We start from the raw sequence: 15,942 nt of genomic DNA, 5'->3' as shown, positions 1-15,942 counted from the left end.
GGATTCCGCTTCAAAATACACCCAGATGAGACTTGAGGTAAAAAAAAACGACGTGCGTTCAAGTAAAACATTTTATCTATTTTTTTTTTTGCAAATATTTTTTATTTAATTTTACAGTTAAAATCACATTTAACAGTCATACTTTGCTCACGCAAACCCTTCATACAAGCACACATCCACTCATACACACTCACATGCACACTTGAGGAGAGAGGTGCACTTAAACTTTAACAACTCAAGGTTTACAGTATAAACATTATTAGAAAAAATACCCAGATATTGTATATATATCCATCCATCCCGCTCTGGCTCAGGATCAGCAGGCTATCCAGATCACAGCAAGATGGGTTAGGGTAACCTTTTTTAAAAAATGTTCCTGTGTGACATTCTGACAATACATTTGTGTCAAAATATTGCAGCCTTTTTTTTTTTTTTTATGTTAATTTCAATTATGCACGCAAGGAACTTATTGCGGTATATCGGGATTAATCGAAATGAAAAAGTGTGATTTATCTGATTAAAAAAATTACCATATTTTCTGGGTTACATTTAAGACACACCCACCAAATTTTAGAGGAAATAACTATGTTTACATGTATTAGCCGCACCAAAATATAAACTGCAGATATATACCGATTTTGTAAATGTTTATTTAGATACCTTTATTGTTTCCAAACGTTGTCTGTAACACGGCAGTAAAACGGCTGATCAAACAAAACAGAAGTCATCGTCATGGACCCACTAGCTGCGGAAGCAAGCTCTCCAATCAGCTAAACAGACTCAATAACTCCCCGGTGACGTTCTGGTGAATTTATGAAACTGAAGCAATACAAACAGAATGGCATTGTAAATTAATCCCACTCATAAACGTGTTAGCATATCCGCTAAAGCTAACGGCGCTAGCTTGATTACATTACAATAGCACGTACAAATATGCATGAAAACACTCCTACAGACATCACACATGGGACGGTTTAGTAAGTATGAACTGTTTTAGTTACATTGTACAACTTACAAACATCGGAGTGATGAATGAAGAATCATTTCGAGCAGGAACGCTATGGACGAATACTTCCGGTTCAAGGAACGAAACAAGAAATACATTTTCAACTCGCAGCACCTGCAGTGAGCGAACTTGTCCAAAAGATGGCGCCATAGCACAAACAATGACACACCTTTTCAGTGTATCTGTCTATGTACATATATATGTTATAATAATAATAATAATAGTAGTAGTAATAATAGCAATAAAAAATATCAAAAATAACAAATAATTAAAAAAAATAAGAGTTTAACATGATCAATAAAGAGCCTGATTAAAAGGGTTTGTATTTAGCCTTTTTTTTTTAAATTTCAACTGTTTCACTATACAAGTTGTTCAAGGTACTAGCTGTGTCACAGAACTAGAGATGTCCGATAATGGCTTTTTTGTCGATATCCGATATTCCCCAACTCTTAATTACCGATTCCGATATATACAGTCGTGGAATTAACACATTATTATGCCTAATTTTGTTGTGATGCCCCGCTGGATGCAGGTTTTCCAAAATAAATCAACTCTAGTTATGGAAAAAAATGCCAACATGGCACTACCATATTTATTATTGAAGTCACAAAGTGCATTATTTTTTTTAACATGCCTCAAAACAGCAGCTTGGAATTTGGGACATGCTCTCAGCATGAGGAGGTTGAGGTGGGCGGGGGGTGGGGGGGCAGGGTTGAAGTGTGTGTGTGTGTGTGTGGGGGGGGGGGGGTGTATATTGTAGCGTCCCAGAAGAGTTAGTGCTGCAAGGGGTTCTGGGTATTTGTTCTGTTGTGTTTATGTTGTGTTACGGTGCAGATGTTCTCCCGAAATGTTTTTGTCATTCTAGTTTGGTGTGGGTTCACAGTGTGGCGTATATTTGTTGTTTATACGGCCAGCCTCAGTGTGACCTGTATGGCTATTGACCAAGTATGCCTTGCATTCACTTGTGTGTGTGGAATGCCGTAGATAATAGGTAGTGCCTTTAAGGTTTATTGGTGCTCTATACTTCTCCCTATGTCCGTGTACACAGCGGCGTTTTAAAAAGTCATACATGTTACTTTTTGAAACCGATACCTATAATTTTGAAACAGATACCAATCATTTCCGATATTACCGGCCAATAATATCGGCAATCCGATATTATCGGACATCCCTACACAGAACCAATTCAACTTGCAAACGTAACGATGTAAAACACCCTACAGTTGTGACGAGGGTTTTACATTTTTGTTAACTCTTTATTTTTTATCGGGGAAGAAAATCTACTGTACTTTTTCAATGTTGATTATTTTTCAGAACTTCCGTATATAGAAAATCCTTTGAATAATATTAGCAACGTAGCAGCTACATAAATAACAATCATGAAAACTAAGGCAACAAAATTGGTGAAACTGAGAATTATGCCAAAACGTGACAGTCTCCTATTTTATCTATATGAATTAATACACATTAGTTGACTAATTTAAAGATGTCACCCTAATTTAGGCACACAGTGGTTCCAAACTCTTTTGATGTGTTCCGCTAAAACTGAATAAGCCTTTAGACATGAACGTGACGTGTTAAATGCTGCATGTAGGTCAGTGTTACATATCAATAAATTGCGAGTGCGGCGGGCCAATTAGAGCAAAGCACGACGAGGAAATGGGTTATTTGGCTTTTTGAGTGCGGACGTTCTTCCAACATCTGCTGCACACACACACACACACACACACACACACACACTCACACACACGCACGCACGCACGCACGCAGGAAAGATGGAGTGGGAGGGATATTTGAGAATCTTAGCCAACATCCCCGGAGAGAGAATGAGAGAAACCCAGCGATTGTATCTGGGTGTGTCTCCATCTGGCTGCTTGGACAGAAGTGGAGGAAAGAGAATGAGTAGCAAGAAAAAATATTCCAAACGCCTAGTAGTCAAACACCACCTGTATAAACTAGGGGGTGAAACAGTTAACATGATGACAACACATGCAAACAAACTATCATAGATTGAACACGTCCACAGTAATACGCACATTCCATACATTAAATCCAGATGAGGTAGCCGTGTTTTTTCCGCATAAGTTCCATCATTACGTCACCTGCGTTTACCGAAAGAGAGGAATGAGAAAAAGGTAGAAAAAAAAAACGGATGAAAGGAGGGTGTTGGAAAAAAGTTGGACACAGATGTGGAAAAAAAAAAAAAACCTGGAAAAGGATGAAAAAGGACAGAAATGTTCTGAAATACCAGTGACCCACACCACAACAATACACTAGGATTACAGACATAAATTAGTGGAATGTAGCAACAAATGATATTACGATTTTTTGTTTTGTCTACATTTAAAACACTTCCTTGTGGTCTACATTACATGTAATGGTGGTTCTTTGGTCAAAATGTTGCATAGATTATGTTTTACAGACCGTCTTTAGGCCGCATTCTGCTGTCTTTTCAGAATGAGCCATTTTAAAGAGGAACTCCACTTTTTTGGAAATTTTGCCTATCATTCACAATCCCTATGAATGACCAAAATACATATGTTTTTATTTTCTAAAGCATTATAACTCGTAAATAAACGCTAGTAAAAGTCCTGAGCCTGTGGGAGTAGCTCTATTTTGCCTATACCAGGGGTCGGCAACCCAAAATGTTGAAAGAGCCATATTGGACCAAAAATACAAAAACACATTTGTCTGGAGTCGCAAAAAATTAAAAGCCATATTACATACAGATAGTGTGTCATGAGATATACATTGAATTGAGATGACTTAAAGGAAACTAAATGACCTCAAATATAGCTACAAATTAGGCATAATGATGCAATATGTACATATAGCTAGCCTAAATAGCATGTTAGCATTGATTAGCTTGCAGTCATGCAGTGACCAAATATGCCCGGTTAGCACTCCACACAAGTCAATAACATCAACAAAACTCACCTTTGTGCATTCATGCACAACGTTAAAAGTTTGGTGGACAAAATGAGACAGAAAAAGAAGTGGCATAAAACACGTCCTCGAAAGTCGGAGAAAGTTATACATGTAAACAAACTATGGTGAGTTCAAAGACCGCCAAAATTAGTAGGACAAAACGGCGCTCGCCAAATATTTGAGTCAGTGAAGCATGTTTAATATAAACAGTGTGCTTTATAACAATTAGGGAGGTTTGTGTCATGTCTGTCCTCCTACAGAAACCATATTAAAACAAAAAATATATTTTTCCCCCTCATCTTTTTCCATTTTTCATACATTTTTGAAAAAGCTCCAGAGAGCCACTAGGGCGGCGCTAAAGAGCCGCATGCGGCTCTAGAACCACGGGTTGCCGACCCCTGCACTAGGATTACAGACATAAACTTGTGGAATGTAGCAACAAATTATATTACGATTTTTTTTTTGTCTACATTTAAAACACTTCCTTGTGGTCTACATTACATGTAATGGTGGTTCTTTGGTCAAAATGTTGCATAGATTATGTTTTACAGACTGTCTTCAGACCGCTTTCTGCTGTCTTTTCAGAATGAGCCATTTTAAAGAGGAACTCCACTTTTTTGGAAATGTTGCCTATCATTCACAATCCCTATGAATGACCAAAATACATATGTTTTTATTTTCTAAAGCATTATAACTCGTTAATAAACGCTAGTAAAAGTCCTGAGCCTGTGGGAGTCGCTCTATTTTGCCTACACAGCGCTTTAAAAAACCTCCAAATATCTTCAACGTCTCATATACCGGTACATGATGTAAGCATATATGTCATGTAGTAACAGGCACATTCATAATAACATGTCATATTTACGTATTTTGATCATTTTATGCATACAGCAGCGTATTAATGTCACTGATGCATCACAATGTTTGCTTTTTTTCCAATAACAACCCTACTAATCATTAGGGATGTCCGATAATGGCTTTTTTGCCGATATCCGATATTTCGATATTGTCCAACTCTTAATTACCGATACCGATATATACAGTCGTGGAATAAACACATTATTATGCCTAATTTGGACAAGATAAGGTCCTTTTTTGGACAAGATAAGGTCCTTTTTTGGACAAGATAAGGTCCTTTTTAAAAAAATAAAATAAAATAAAATAAGATAAATAAATTAAAAACATTTTCTTGAATAAAAAAGAAAGTAAAACAATATAAAAACAATTACATAGAAACTAGTAATTAATGAAAATGAGTAATATTAACTGTTAAAGGTTAGTACTATTAGTGGACCAGCAGCACGCACAATCATGTGTGCTTACGGACTGTATCCCTGCAGACTGTATTGATATATATTGATATATAATGTAGGAACCAGAATATTAATAACAGAAAGAAACAACCCTTTTGTGCGAATGAGTGTGAATGAGTGTAAATGGAGGAGGGAGTTTTTTTGGGTTGGTGCACTAATTCTAAGTGTATCTTGTGTTTTTTATGTTGATTTAATAAAAAAAATAAAAATAAAAATAAAAAACCGATACCGATAAAAAAAAAAAAACGATACCGATAATTTCCGATATTACATTTTTAAAGCATTTATCGGACATCTCTACTAATCATGACAGACTTCATGAGAGGCATCAAATATTAACTTGGGACAAATAATGATCCGAAATCTTATATTTTTGAGCCTGAATAAAAGGAGGAAGAGCTACAAGTTTTGGTGACACACTAAGCATGATGTAGCGGTATTGTTAAGTGCTACACAAGAAATACTAACTACGAACATGATAAAATAATCACTTACTGTACAATATCTGCTCTCACTGGGATGCCGACTGATGGGATGTTTATATCTTCCCATTTAGTTGAAGAATTAATCATAATCCACCCGGAAGTAATTAAAAAAAAAAATAATAATAAACGTCATGAATGAGCGTTTTTTTTCTTGTTTTTCAACTTCTCGGTTTATGGCCACAATCTTCTACTGTCCAGGTGAGAGGCATGATTTATATTCTGGAATTAACTTTCACCAACTCAGAGGTGATGCAGCAGCTCACCGGCTCAATATGTCAATATAGCAGCATAAGCTAGTTAGCGCTTTGTGATCACAGCGCCAGTACCGTCTGTGTTGGCAATTAAAATAACAATATGGCTAATACTTGGTTAATATTCAGGTCACAAGATGTAAATGGAGTATTGTTGTTGGTGTTGGGAGGTTTTTTACGGGGTTTATGGGCGAAATAGAGTACCGTCTTTTTCGGACTATAAGTCGCAGTTTTTTTCATAGTTTGGTCGGGGGTGCGACTTATACTCAGGAGCGACTTATGTGTGAAATTATTAACACATTACCGTAAAATATCAAATAATATTATTTAGCTCATTCATGTAAGAGACTAGACGTATAAGATTTCATGGGATTTAGCGATTAGGAGTGACAGATTGTTTGGTAAACGTATAGCATGTTCTATATGTTATAGTTATTTGAATGACTCTCACCATAACATGTTACGTTAACATACCAGGCACGTTCTCAGTTGGTTATTTATGCCTCATATAACGCAGTGTTTTTCAACCACTGTGCCGCGGCACACTAGTGTGCCGTGAGATACAGTCTGGTGTGCCGTGGGAGATTATCTAATTTGACATATTTGGGTTAAAACATTTTTTTGCAAACCAGTAATTATAGTCTGCAAATGATGTGTTGTTGTTGAGTGTCTCGAGCTCGGCAGTGTAACCGTGTAATACTCTTCCATATCAGTAGGTGGCAGCTGGTAGCTAATTGCTTTGTAAATGCAGGTAAAAAGGTGTCTTATGCTTAAACCAAAAATAAACAAAAGGTGAGTGCCCCTAAGAAAAGGCATTGAAGCTTAGGGAAGGCTATGCAGAACGAAAGTAAAACTGAACTGGCTACAAAGTAAACAAAAACAGAATGCTGGACGACAGCAAAGACTTACTGTGGAGCAAAGACGGCGTCCACAATGTACATCCGAACATGACATGACAATCAACAATGTCCCCACAGAGAAGGATAAAAACAACTGAAATATTCTTGATTGCTATAACAAAGTAGATGCGGGAAATATAAGATATGATACTGCTACAGGAAAATACCAACATAAGAGAAAAAGCCACCAAAATAGGAGCGCAAGACAAGAACTAAAACACTACACACAGGAAAACAGCAAAAAACTCAATAAGTCAGGGTGTGATGTGACAGGCGGTGACAGTACACCTACTTTGAGACAAGAGCTATAGTGATGCATGCTTGGTTATGCTTTAAAGTCATATCCAACAATTGCGACAATGACTTTTAACTGTCAACTGAGTTTATGATTACTGCTGGTGGTGTGCCTCTGGATTTTTTCAACGCAAAAAATGTGCCTTGGCTCAAAAAAGGTTGAAAAACACTGATATAACGTACACTTATTCAGTCTGTTGTTCAATATTCTTTATTTATTTTAAATTGCCTTTCAAATGTATATTCTTGGTGTTGGGATTTATCAAATAAAGTTCCCCAAAAAATGCGAGTTATACTCCAGTGCGACTTATATATGTTTTTTTCCTTCTTTATTGTGCATTTTCGACCGGTGCGACTTATACTCCGGAGCGACTAATAGACCAAAAAATACGGTACCCTAATTAGCTGCATTGTTAGCCACCTCGTACTTGCCGTATTTTTCGACTTAGAATGCATTAAAAAAACATAGGGATTGTGAATGATAGGAAAAACAGTTCCGCTTTAAAGGGGTCATATTATGATTTTGTTTTCCTTCCTACATTTAAAACACTTCCTTGTGGTCTACATAACTGGAAACAATTAGGTATGTAAAAAAACATTTACAAAATCTTTTTGTGTAAATAATGAATTTCACAATGTATATATATGCGGCTTATACTCAGGTGCGGCTAATATATGGAAAAATATATTTTTCTATTAAAATTTAGTGGGTGTGGCTTATATACTGGTGCGCTCTGTAGTCCGGAAAAAAAAGGTATATCCATAAGGGGGAGCATGACAAAAAATAATTGAGAAGCACTGACCTACAGTAATGTAGTGCCTGGTGAGGACCATAGTCTCATCTGAGTATGACCAACAGTGAAGGGCGCTAACAACCTTTACAAAGTTTGAAACAAACGTAAACAAAGACGCATTGTAATATGAGATGTGTCTGTGTCGAAACACACTGTCTCAGTGTTCCACAGATATGCTCCTTGGTGAGATTATCACACTTGCTGCATGCATTTATACATTATTCAAGGCCAATTCATGCAAGGCAGAAAGTTCACAAAGTGGCGGAGAAGACAGAAATGTAAGGACCGTGGAGTGAAGCAGGATGAAACTGAATGAAAGAGAAAGACACACACAATGATCTCCATTGACAGAACAGCCAATCATTCACAGTACACACACACACACACACACATACATACGCACGCATAGAAAAAGCACAAAATATGCCTGTGCACATTAATATGCATTTTGACCTATCTCAGCCCACTAAAGTATACACAAAAGCTGCAATGTGCAAATATTTTTGCCCTCTAATGTCAAAACTAGCACTGAGATCCAAAGTCCACTGACACAGATCCAGGCTTCCTATAGTCAATAAAATACACGCTCATTAAAAGGGCTAACCCGCATGACCGCACAAGCACACGCCACACACTTTCAGCAGTAAACAACCTCACCTGAGAGCGTGCGGTCCTTGTAGCCTACTCCAGATTCAGCGGAATTGGACAAAGCTCGAAATGCCGGAGAGAGGATGCACTTTGCAGAACTTAGGCTTGAGAGAAAGTTCAACAAATAGCAGGCACTTACAAAACAAGCAAAGGGAGGGAAGAGAGAAACTTTCTGCAGCAGTTGCAGGCCGACAATGAAGGGCACAGGGGGAGGAGGAGAGAAGCAGAGGCGGAGTTACAGCACATTCCAGATAGAGCAGCGTGCAGTGATGTCACATTCGGGAAAAAAGGGGGGGAAAAACAAGGGGAGAGGAAGCTGAGATGTGGGAGTAAAAAGGCAGAACCAGATGAAATATCCTGAGCTGGGCTTTACTTTTAACTCTTCTAAAGAGCTGCAGATGGGGGGGGGGGGGGGGGGGGGGGTCGGGGGCTCTGGATTCAATTAGGTCCGGCGTTGAAACCAAAACACAGAATTCAAGATATCCAATGACAGCGAGGAAGATAAAAGACCGAGAAAGTTGAATAAAGACACAAGTGATCAAGGAAGAGGACGACAAAAGTGACAGCAAACACTAGAACTGTTGGAACTTTATCACCTGCATACCCCAAGCATGTGACACACACACACACACACACACACGCACACACAACAACAGAAACGCTTGATCGGGAAAAAAAGTGCTCACAGTCAGGTGGTAAATGTGAGTCACAGACCAAGTTAATGTGAGCAGCCAGTAAGTGGGTTAAGCCACTAACGACTGACCCGGCTGGGTCTCCGATACCAACACGTTTACAGCAACAGCAGCATTGCACAATCTCTAAAGACTTCCCAAAAGTCCGACGGTTAAAACAAGTTCTCCCTAAACAAGTTCTTCTTTGACAACAATGCTTTGGACCACACGTGTAAAACTCAAGGCCCGGGGGCCAGATAAAAGTGAAAGTTAAAGTACTAATGATTGTCACACAGCGAAATTATTCTCTGCATTTTGACCCATCACCCTTGATCACCCCCTGGGTGGTGAGGGGAGCAGTGGGCAGCAGCGGTGGCCGCGCCCGGGAATCATTTTTGGTGATTCAACCCCCAATTCCAACCCTTGATGCTAAGTGCCAAGCAGGGAGGTAATGGGTCCCATTTTTATAGTCTTTGGTATGACTCGGCCGGGGTTTGAACTCACAACCTACCTATCTCAGGGCGGACACTCTAACCACAAGGCCACTGAGTAGGTCCGGCCCGACATCATTTAACGTGGCCCGCGAAAGTCTGGGTATAATGTGGATACTTCATCTTTCTTACTAAATGTTTTCATTGTTTACATTTTGACAGAAAAAAATGCATGCAATAAATGACATTTCATATGTCTTAAACTTTGACATATATACAAATATTCAATTGTTATTGGTGTGAATCTTTGGGCACCTCACCATTCCATTACGAATTCTTGGGGTGAGGATTTGATTCATAAACGATACTCGTTTCAACACGATTCTCGATTCAAACTGATTTTTGCAATGTATTATTTGGTACAATAGTAACAACACATTAACAAAACAGTTTACGGGTTACAAAACCTCATTTTGGTTTCTGATCTATGACACATACGTGGACCAAGTAAGCATAGAGATGGCCTAAAAAATGTATTTTTTTTTTTTTAATTAATTCATCAAAAAAATAAAAATAAATTCAAGTTTTGAAAATTACTAAAAAAATCAGGATTTGAATGTGATAAAATACATTTTTTAGCACCCCTAATTATTATATACCATATGATAGTTTGTAAAAGAAATAACAATAAATACTTAAATATCTGCTTATCACCTTGACTTACGATTTCAAAGCAAGTTATCCATCAATTTAAACGTACAAAAATCAATTAACCAAATGCATAGGCAATAATATAATGAGGCCATTACCGGTTAAGCGCGGACACTGGCCTAAAATACAGGAAAAGACCAAACTTGTGCGCCCATTAGTGGACATTTAGCTATTAACATCTGTCCAGCCTTGCACAATAAAAATGCTGCAGGACAGCTTGTATTTTAGACGCAAAATGAAATTAGCCGATATTGGACCGATATCTGATATCAATATCGGATCAGGACACCCCTAGTTTTAATTGGCTTTTTTCTAAGTCAGCTTTTAAAGTCAAGCAGAAAGAAAGGAAGGGCCCCGTAAAAAATAAGTAAGCAAAGACTGGAAAAAAAACCCATCTGTTCTACTTCCTCATTTTTCATGGAAGAAATGTGAGGTACCAAAGTGTCAGATGAGTGACGGATAGTGTTTTACATATGACCTAGGGCTGGGCGATATATCGATATACTCGATATATCGCGGGTTTGTCTCTGTGCGATATATAAAATGACTATATCGTGATATTCGAGTATACGTTCTCAGGCAGTTGCTTTTAGCTGCGGGCATTACACTACATGCGTTTCTCACTCTTTCTTGTCTCTCCTTCTCACAGAGACGTAAAACAAGCGCACCTTCTTACATACGTCACATACGTATACACCCTCGCGCAGCAGAGAGGTAGCGGCATGGGTAACGTTAGCTGTGGTGCGAGTGGTAATGCGAGAGAGAGAAGGTGCGAATCTGGTAACAAATGACGGAAGAATTAATTCCCAAGAAAAACAGCACGGGGTCCATCGTCTGGCGGTGGTTTGGCTTCAAGTGGGAATATGTCGAACAATTATGCGGCAAAAGCGTTGCTACAAAAAGTAGCACCTCTACTAATGTAGCATCATTTGAAAAGTCACCCGCTATAGAATGAAGAGTGCTTGAAACTCCGCATGTCATCATGTCATCTCCGTTTGGTGCCACACCAACAAAATGCAGAGGCAACCATTTCCACATCAACATCGTATGAAAAAAAGAGTCAACAACAGCCGTGTCGCTGGCTGTTGTGTCGTTTTCGTCGGTTTCGCTTGCATACGGTTCAAACCGATATGGCTCAATAGCTTCAGTTTCTTCTTCAATTTCGTTTTCGCTACCTGCCTCCACACTACAACCATCCGTTTCAGTACATGCGTAATCTGTTGAATCGCTTAAGCCGCTGAAATCCAAGTCTGAATCCGAGCTAATGTCGCTATACCTTGCTGTTCTAACCGCCATGTTTGTTTGTATTGGCATCACTGTGTAACGTCACAGGAAAATGGACGGGTGTATATAACGATGGTTAAAATCAGGCACTTTGAAGCTTTTTTTTAGGGATATTGCGTGATGAGTAAAATTTGGAAAAAAACTTCGAAAAATAAAATAAGCCACTGGGAACTGATTTTTAATGGTTTTAACCCTTCTGAAATTGTGATAATGTTCCCCTTTAATTTAGTGTTGTTTTGATATGTCATCTTAGTGACATCATGCACAAAAGTGCACTCGTAGCTTGTTTTAAAATGTCTCTGACAATCTTGCACTTTCTGTTTTGAAATGACATGAATGTTTGTGCCACTGCTTAATAACTGTTTAATAAATACACTTTTGGTCATCTGACTTAGTTGTGATTTCCCTCTCTGCATGAAAGTTTAAAATGAGCATATATTAATGCAGTATGAGCAAGAATGTTTTAATGTAGACACATAAAATCATCATACTGCTTTGATTATATGCATCAAGTGTTCATTCAAGGCTAAGGCAAAATATGGAGATATATATCGTGTATCGTGACATGGCCCAAAAATATCGAGATATTAAAAAAAGGCCATATCGCCCAGCCCTAATTTGACCCCAACACAAGAAATATGAAATGCTCTGGTGAAATTTCTAAAAAAGGATTATGAAAGAGGAACATGCATCGTGTCTATTCTTAACGTCTTCGTCACGGTCTAACAGTCTGTATAGTGTGAGTGTGCAACGTTGTGCACAAGGAGAACTGTACGCTTCTAGCACAGAAATTAAGCCAACCTAAAATGTGTCGACAGTTAGACAAATAACAATGGGTATGTTTATAAGTGAACATGTGTCGGTTTTTAGTGTAATAAGTGTCATAGCAATGTGTATGTATGTGTATGTATATTCACAAACATTGATGGACAAATAAAGAAGAAAAGAAGAACTTACATTATTGAGCTCCTTCTGGTTTCCGTACAGAGGGTGGTACTTCCTGTATTTGCCGTGGCGGTACTTGTTAGTGATGAAACGTCGCCGGTCGTCGCTGCAGCTCGAGGGCGACAGAGCCTCGCTTGGTGGGAGGTTGGCTGCCCAGAAACTGTTAACTCGCTCGTTGCCAAGCAACAGGAACACCTGCACGCACAAAAGAGGGCCAGAGGAAATATTTCCAAAGCAACAAAGTGGTCAAGATGCATGTGCTCACCTGGCTATAATAGATACATTTATTCATTAATTATGTATAGTAGTATTGTGCAGAAGCAGTGACTCTCAAACTGTGGTGCATGTGCCACTAGTGGTCCACAGGCTGCATCTAGTGGTACACCAAAGAATCACTTGATTAAAGTACGGCGTTTTATTTTATTTTCCTATATTTAAACTAGTATCTCGATACTTTTCGTTACTTTTCTAAATAAAGGGAACCACAAAAAATTGCATTATTGGCTTTATTTTGACAAAAAATCTTAGGGTACATTAAACATATGTTTCTTATTGCAAGTTTGTCCTTAAATAAAACAGTGAACATACGAGACAACTTGTCTTTTATTAGTAAGTAAGCAAACAAAGGCTCTTAATTTAGCTGCTGACATATGCAGTAACATATTGTGTCATTTTCCCTTCTATTATTTTGTCAACATTATTAAGGACAAGTGGTAGAAAATATTGATTGGGATATTGATTTTTGAAATAGGTAAAGTAAGAAGGAATATAAAATACAAATGTATTTCAGTTTCAGGAGTTAAATGGTGGAACAAGCTCAGTGATGAGTTGAAGACATGTAGTTCTTTGTTAAGGTTTAAGACAGGGGTCGGCAACCCACGGCTCTAGAGCCGCATGCGGCTCTTTAGCGCCGCCCTAGTGGCTCTCTGGAGCTTTTTCAAAAATGCATGAAAAATGGAAAAAGATGAGGGGAAAAATATATATTTTTTGTTTTAATATGGTTTCTGTAGGAGGACAAACATGACACAAACCTCCCTAATTGTTATAAAGCACACTGTTTATATTAAACATGCTTCACTGATTCGAGTATTTGGCGAGCGCCGTTTTGTCCTACTAATCTTGGCGGTCCTTGAACTCACCATAGTTTGTTTACATGTATAACCTTCTCCGACTTTCTAGGACGTGTTTTATGCCACATCTTTTTCTGTCTCATTTTGTCCACCAAGCTTTTAACGTTGTGCATGAATCCACAAAGGTGAGTTTTGTTGATGTTATTGACTTGTGTGGAGTGCTAATCAGGCATATTTGTTCACTGCATGACTGCAAGCTAATCGATGCTAACATGCTATTTAGGCTAGCTATATGTAAATATTGCATCATTATGCCTCATTTGTAGCTATATTTGAGCTCATTTAGTTTCCTTTAAGTCATCTTAGTTCAATTTATATCTCATGACACACTATCTGTATGTAATATGGCTTTTAATTTTTTGCGGCTCCAGACAGATGTGTTTTTGTATTTTTGGTCCAATATGGCTCTTTCAACATTTTGGGTTGCCGACCCCTGGTTTAAGAGAACCTTGAAAAGTGAAATAATTGAAAATTATAAAATTTAGTAACAATTACTTTCATCCCATTGATTTTTTTTTTTTAACGTTGATGTTCCAGGCAATATTATGTTCAGTGAAGGTATAGGATAGGCAAATATAAGCTTTGGCTTCAGCCTATTCCTTTTTCGGTCATTCTTTTTATTTTATTTTATTTTTGTGTGTAAATGTGTATGATTGTTAAATATGTATAATTTGGTCACACAAAATGACTAATGGTTGATGGTTGATTATATGACCGAAATAAACTTATTTCATTCAAAAATGGATTATTAATCTACCTGTACTTTTTAGAGGGGGTATAGTACCGAATATGAAGTACTATACCAATACCGGTATACCGTACAACCATAATTTAAACACAGTGTTACTGATGAAATTGTGTGTAATGTTACACTGGCCAAAATATTTGCTATACAGTACTTGTTAAATAAAACCACTGCCTTGTTTTTAATAAATACTTAGGCCTACTAATCTACTGTATTTTAATGTTGGTCATTATGGTGGTACTTGGAGAGACAAGTTTTTTCTGAGGTGAAAACAGTTTGAGAACCACTTAACTAAAGTACAAGGATATGTGAAGTTTAAAATGTGCAATGCTTTGTCACGTGTGTCACAGTCAAAGGCCATGGGTTCCAATCTCAGCTGGGACCTCTCTTGTAGAGGCTGTAAATTATCCATTTAGGTTTTGGGCATATAAATACTCTATGAATAACCGCCCTATTATAACAAAACATCATTAAAGCATCCACACATTAGTGGTTTTACACTGTGGCCTCGTTTTGCATTTAAAACAGTCACCTATAAAAGTCATTTTTAGGCCAAGGACCCTTAAACTTACAGTTCTTAAATAAGATTTTAGAAAAACTGTTTTTTAAGCAATTCAATTACTTTTTAAATAAAAAATACAATTTTAGAAAGACATCAGTCTGGTTTTAGGATGAACCACAGTACCGAGACAGCACTTTAAAAGATTGGTGGAATTTAATAATAAAATATGAATACAAATCTCAGTGTTGTTTCTGCTGGATCTAAACGCCGAAATTTGATACAATAGACCAGGGGTGTGCAAACTACGGCCCACGGACCAAATACGGCGCGATACGTCATTGCTTTGTTGTGCTTTCAAATTAATCTTAATTACAGGGGGAATCTGAATGCCACAGACTATCCGCCATCGTGTGGAAAATGTGCGTAAATCCAATCATTGACCCTTGACATTCCTTTGAAATGATAACACAGCATTTACTTATATGACACAATCTAAAACAACCTTCCCTAGTCAGGGTGCAAATCTACAAAATGTGCAATTCATTAAGAGGACGGTGGCGGCTTTTAAGGAGAGAAAGTTCAACTGGAGCAGCAGCGCAAAGCGAGTATGACGTCATGCTCGCTGCAGATCGCTTTTCGTCGGGGATATCGAGGGACAGAAGTAAGTCTCTAAACACGAATACAGTCTGTAATAACACCGGAAAAAGACACTAGATTTGTTGCTAGTCGCTTTTGATAAAGAACAAAAATCCCAAAAAGTCTCCAGACAGTGGCTATTACATTCTACAATAAGCAGCAACAATTGAAAATATAGCAAAAGGATATATTATAAAAACACATATATTAATACTAATTAACAATAACAATAATTTGTTGTTAAATGTTTGTATACTTTTTTTGAGCCT

At 37.8% G+C, this 15,942-nt stretch overlaps 1 protein-coding gene across 6 annotated transcripts in view; it reads right to left on the bottom strand.

Annotated features, from left to right (window-relative positions):
* LOC133572760 (arf-GAP with Rho-GAP domain, ANK repeat and PH domain-containing protein 1) overlaps positions 1–15,942 on the bottom strand; it is a 162,973-nt gene that overhangs the window by 75,610 nt on the left and 71,421 nt on the right. For all 6 annotated transcript variants that reach the window (XM_061925762.2, XM_061925761.1, XM_061925760.2 and 3 more), the window contains one exon: positions 12,673–12,855. In XM_061925762.2, coding sequence (XP_061781746.1) covers positions 12,673–12,855 — 183 coding nt within the window. The remainder of the gene's footprint in view (positions 1–12,672; positions 12,856–15,942) is intronic.

This window comes from Nerophis lumbriciformis, linkage group LG30 (assembly GCF_033978685.3).
Source record: "Nerophis lumbriciformis linkage group LG30, RoL_Nlum_v2.1, whole genome shotgun sequence".
NCBI classification, from domain to species: domain Eukaryota; kingdom Metazoa; phylum Chordata; class Actinopteri; order Syngnathiformes; family Syngnathidae; genus Nerophis; species Nerophis lumbriciformis.
Note: the sequence above shows the minus strand (reverse complement) of the source record. Positions and strands in the feature narration are given on the sequence as shown.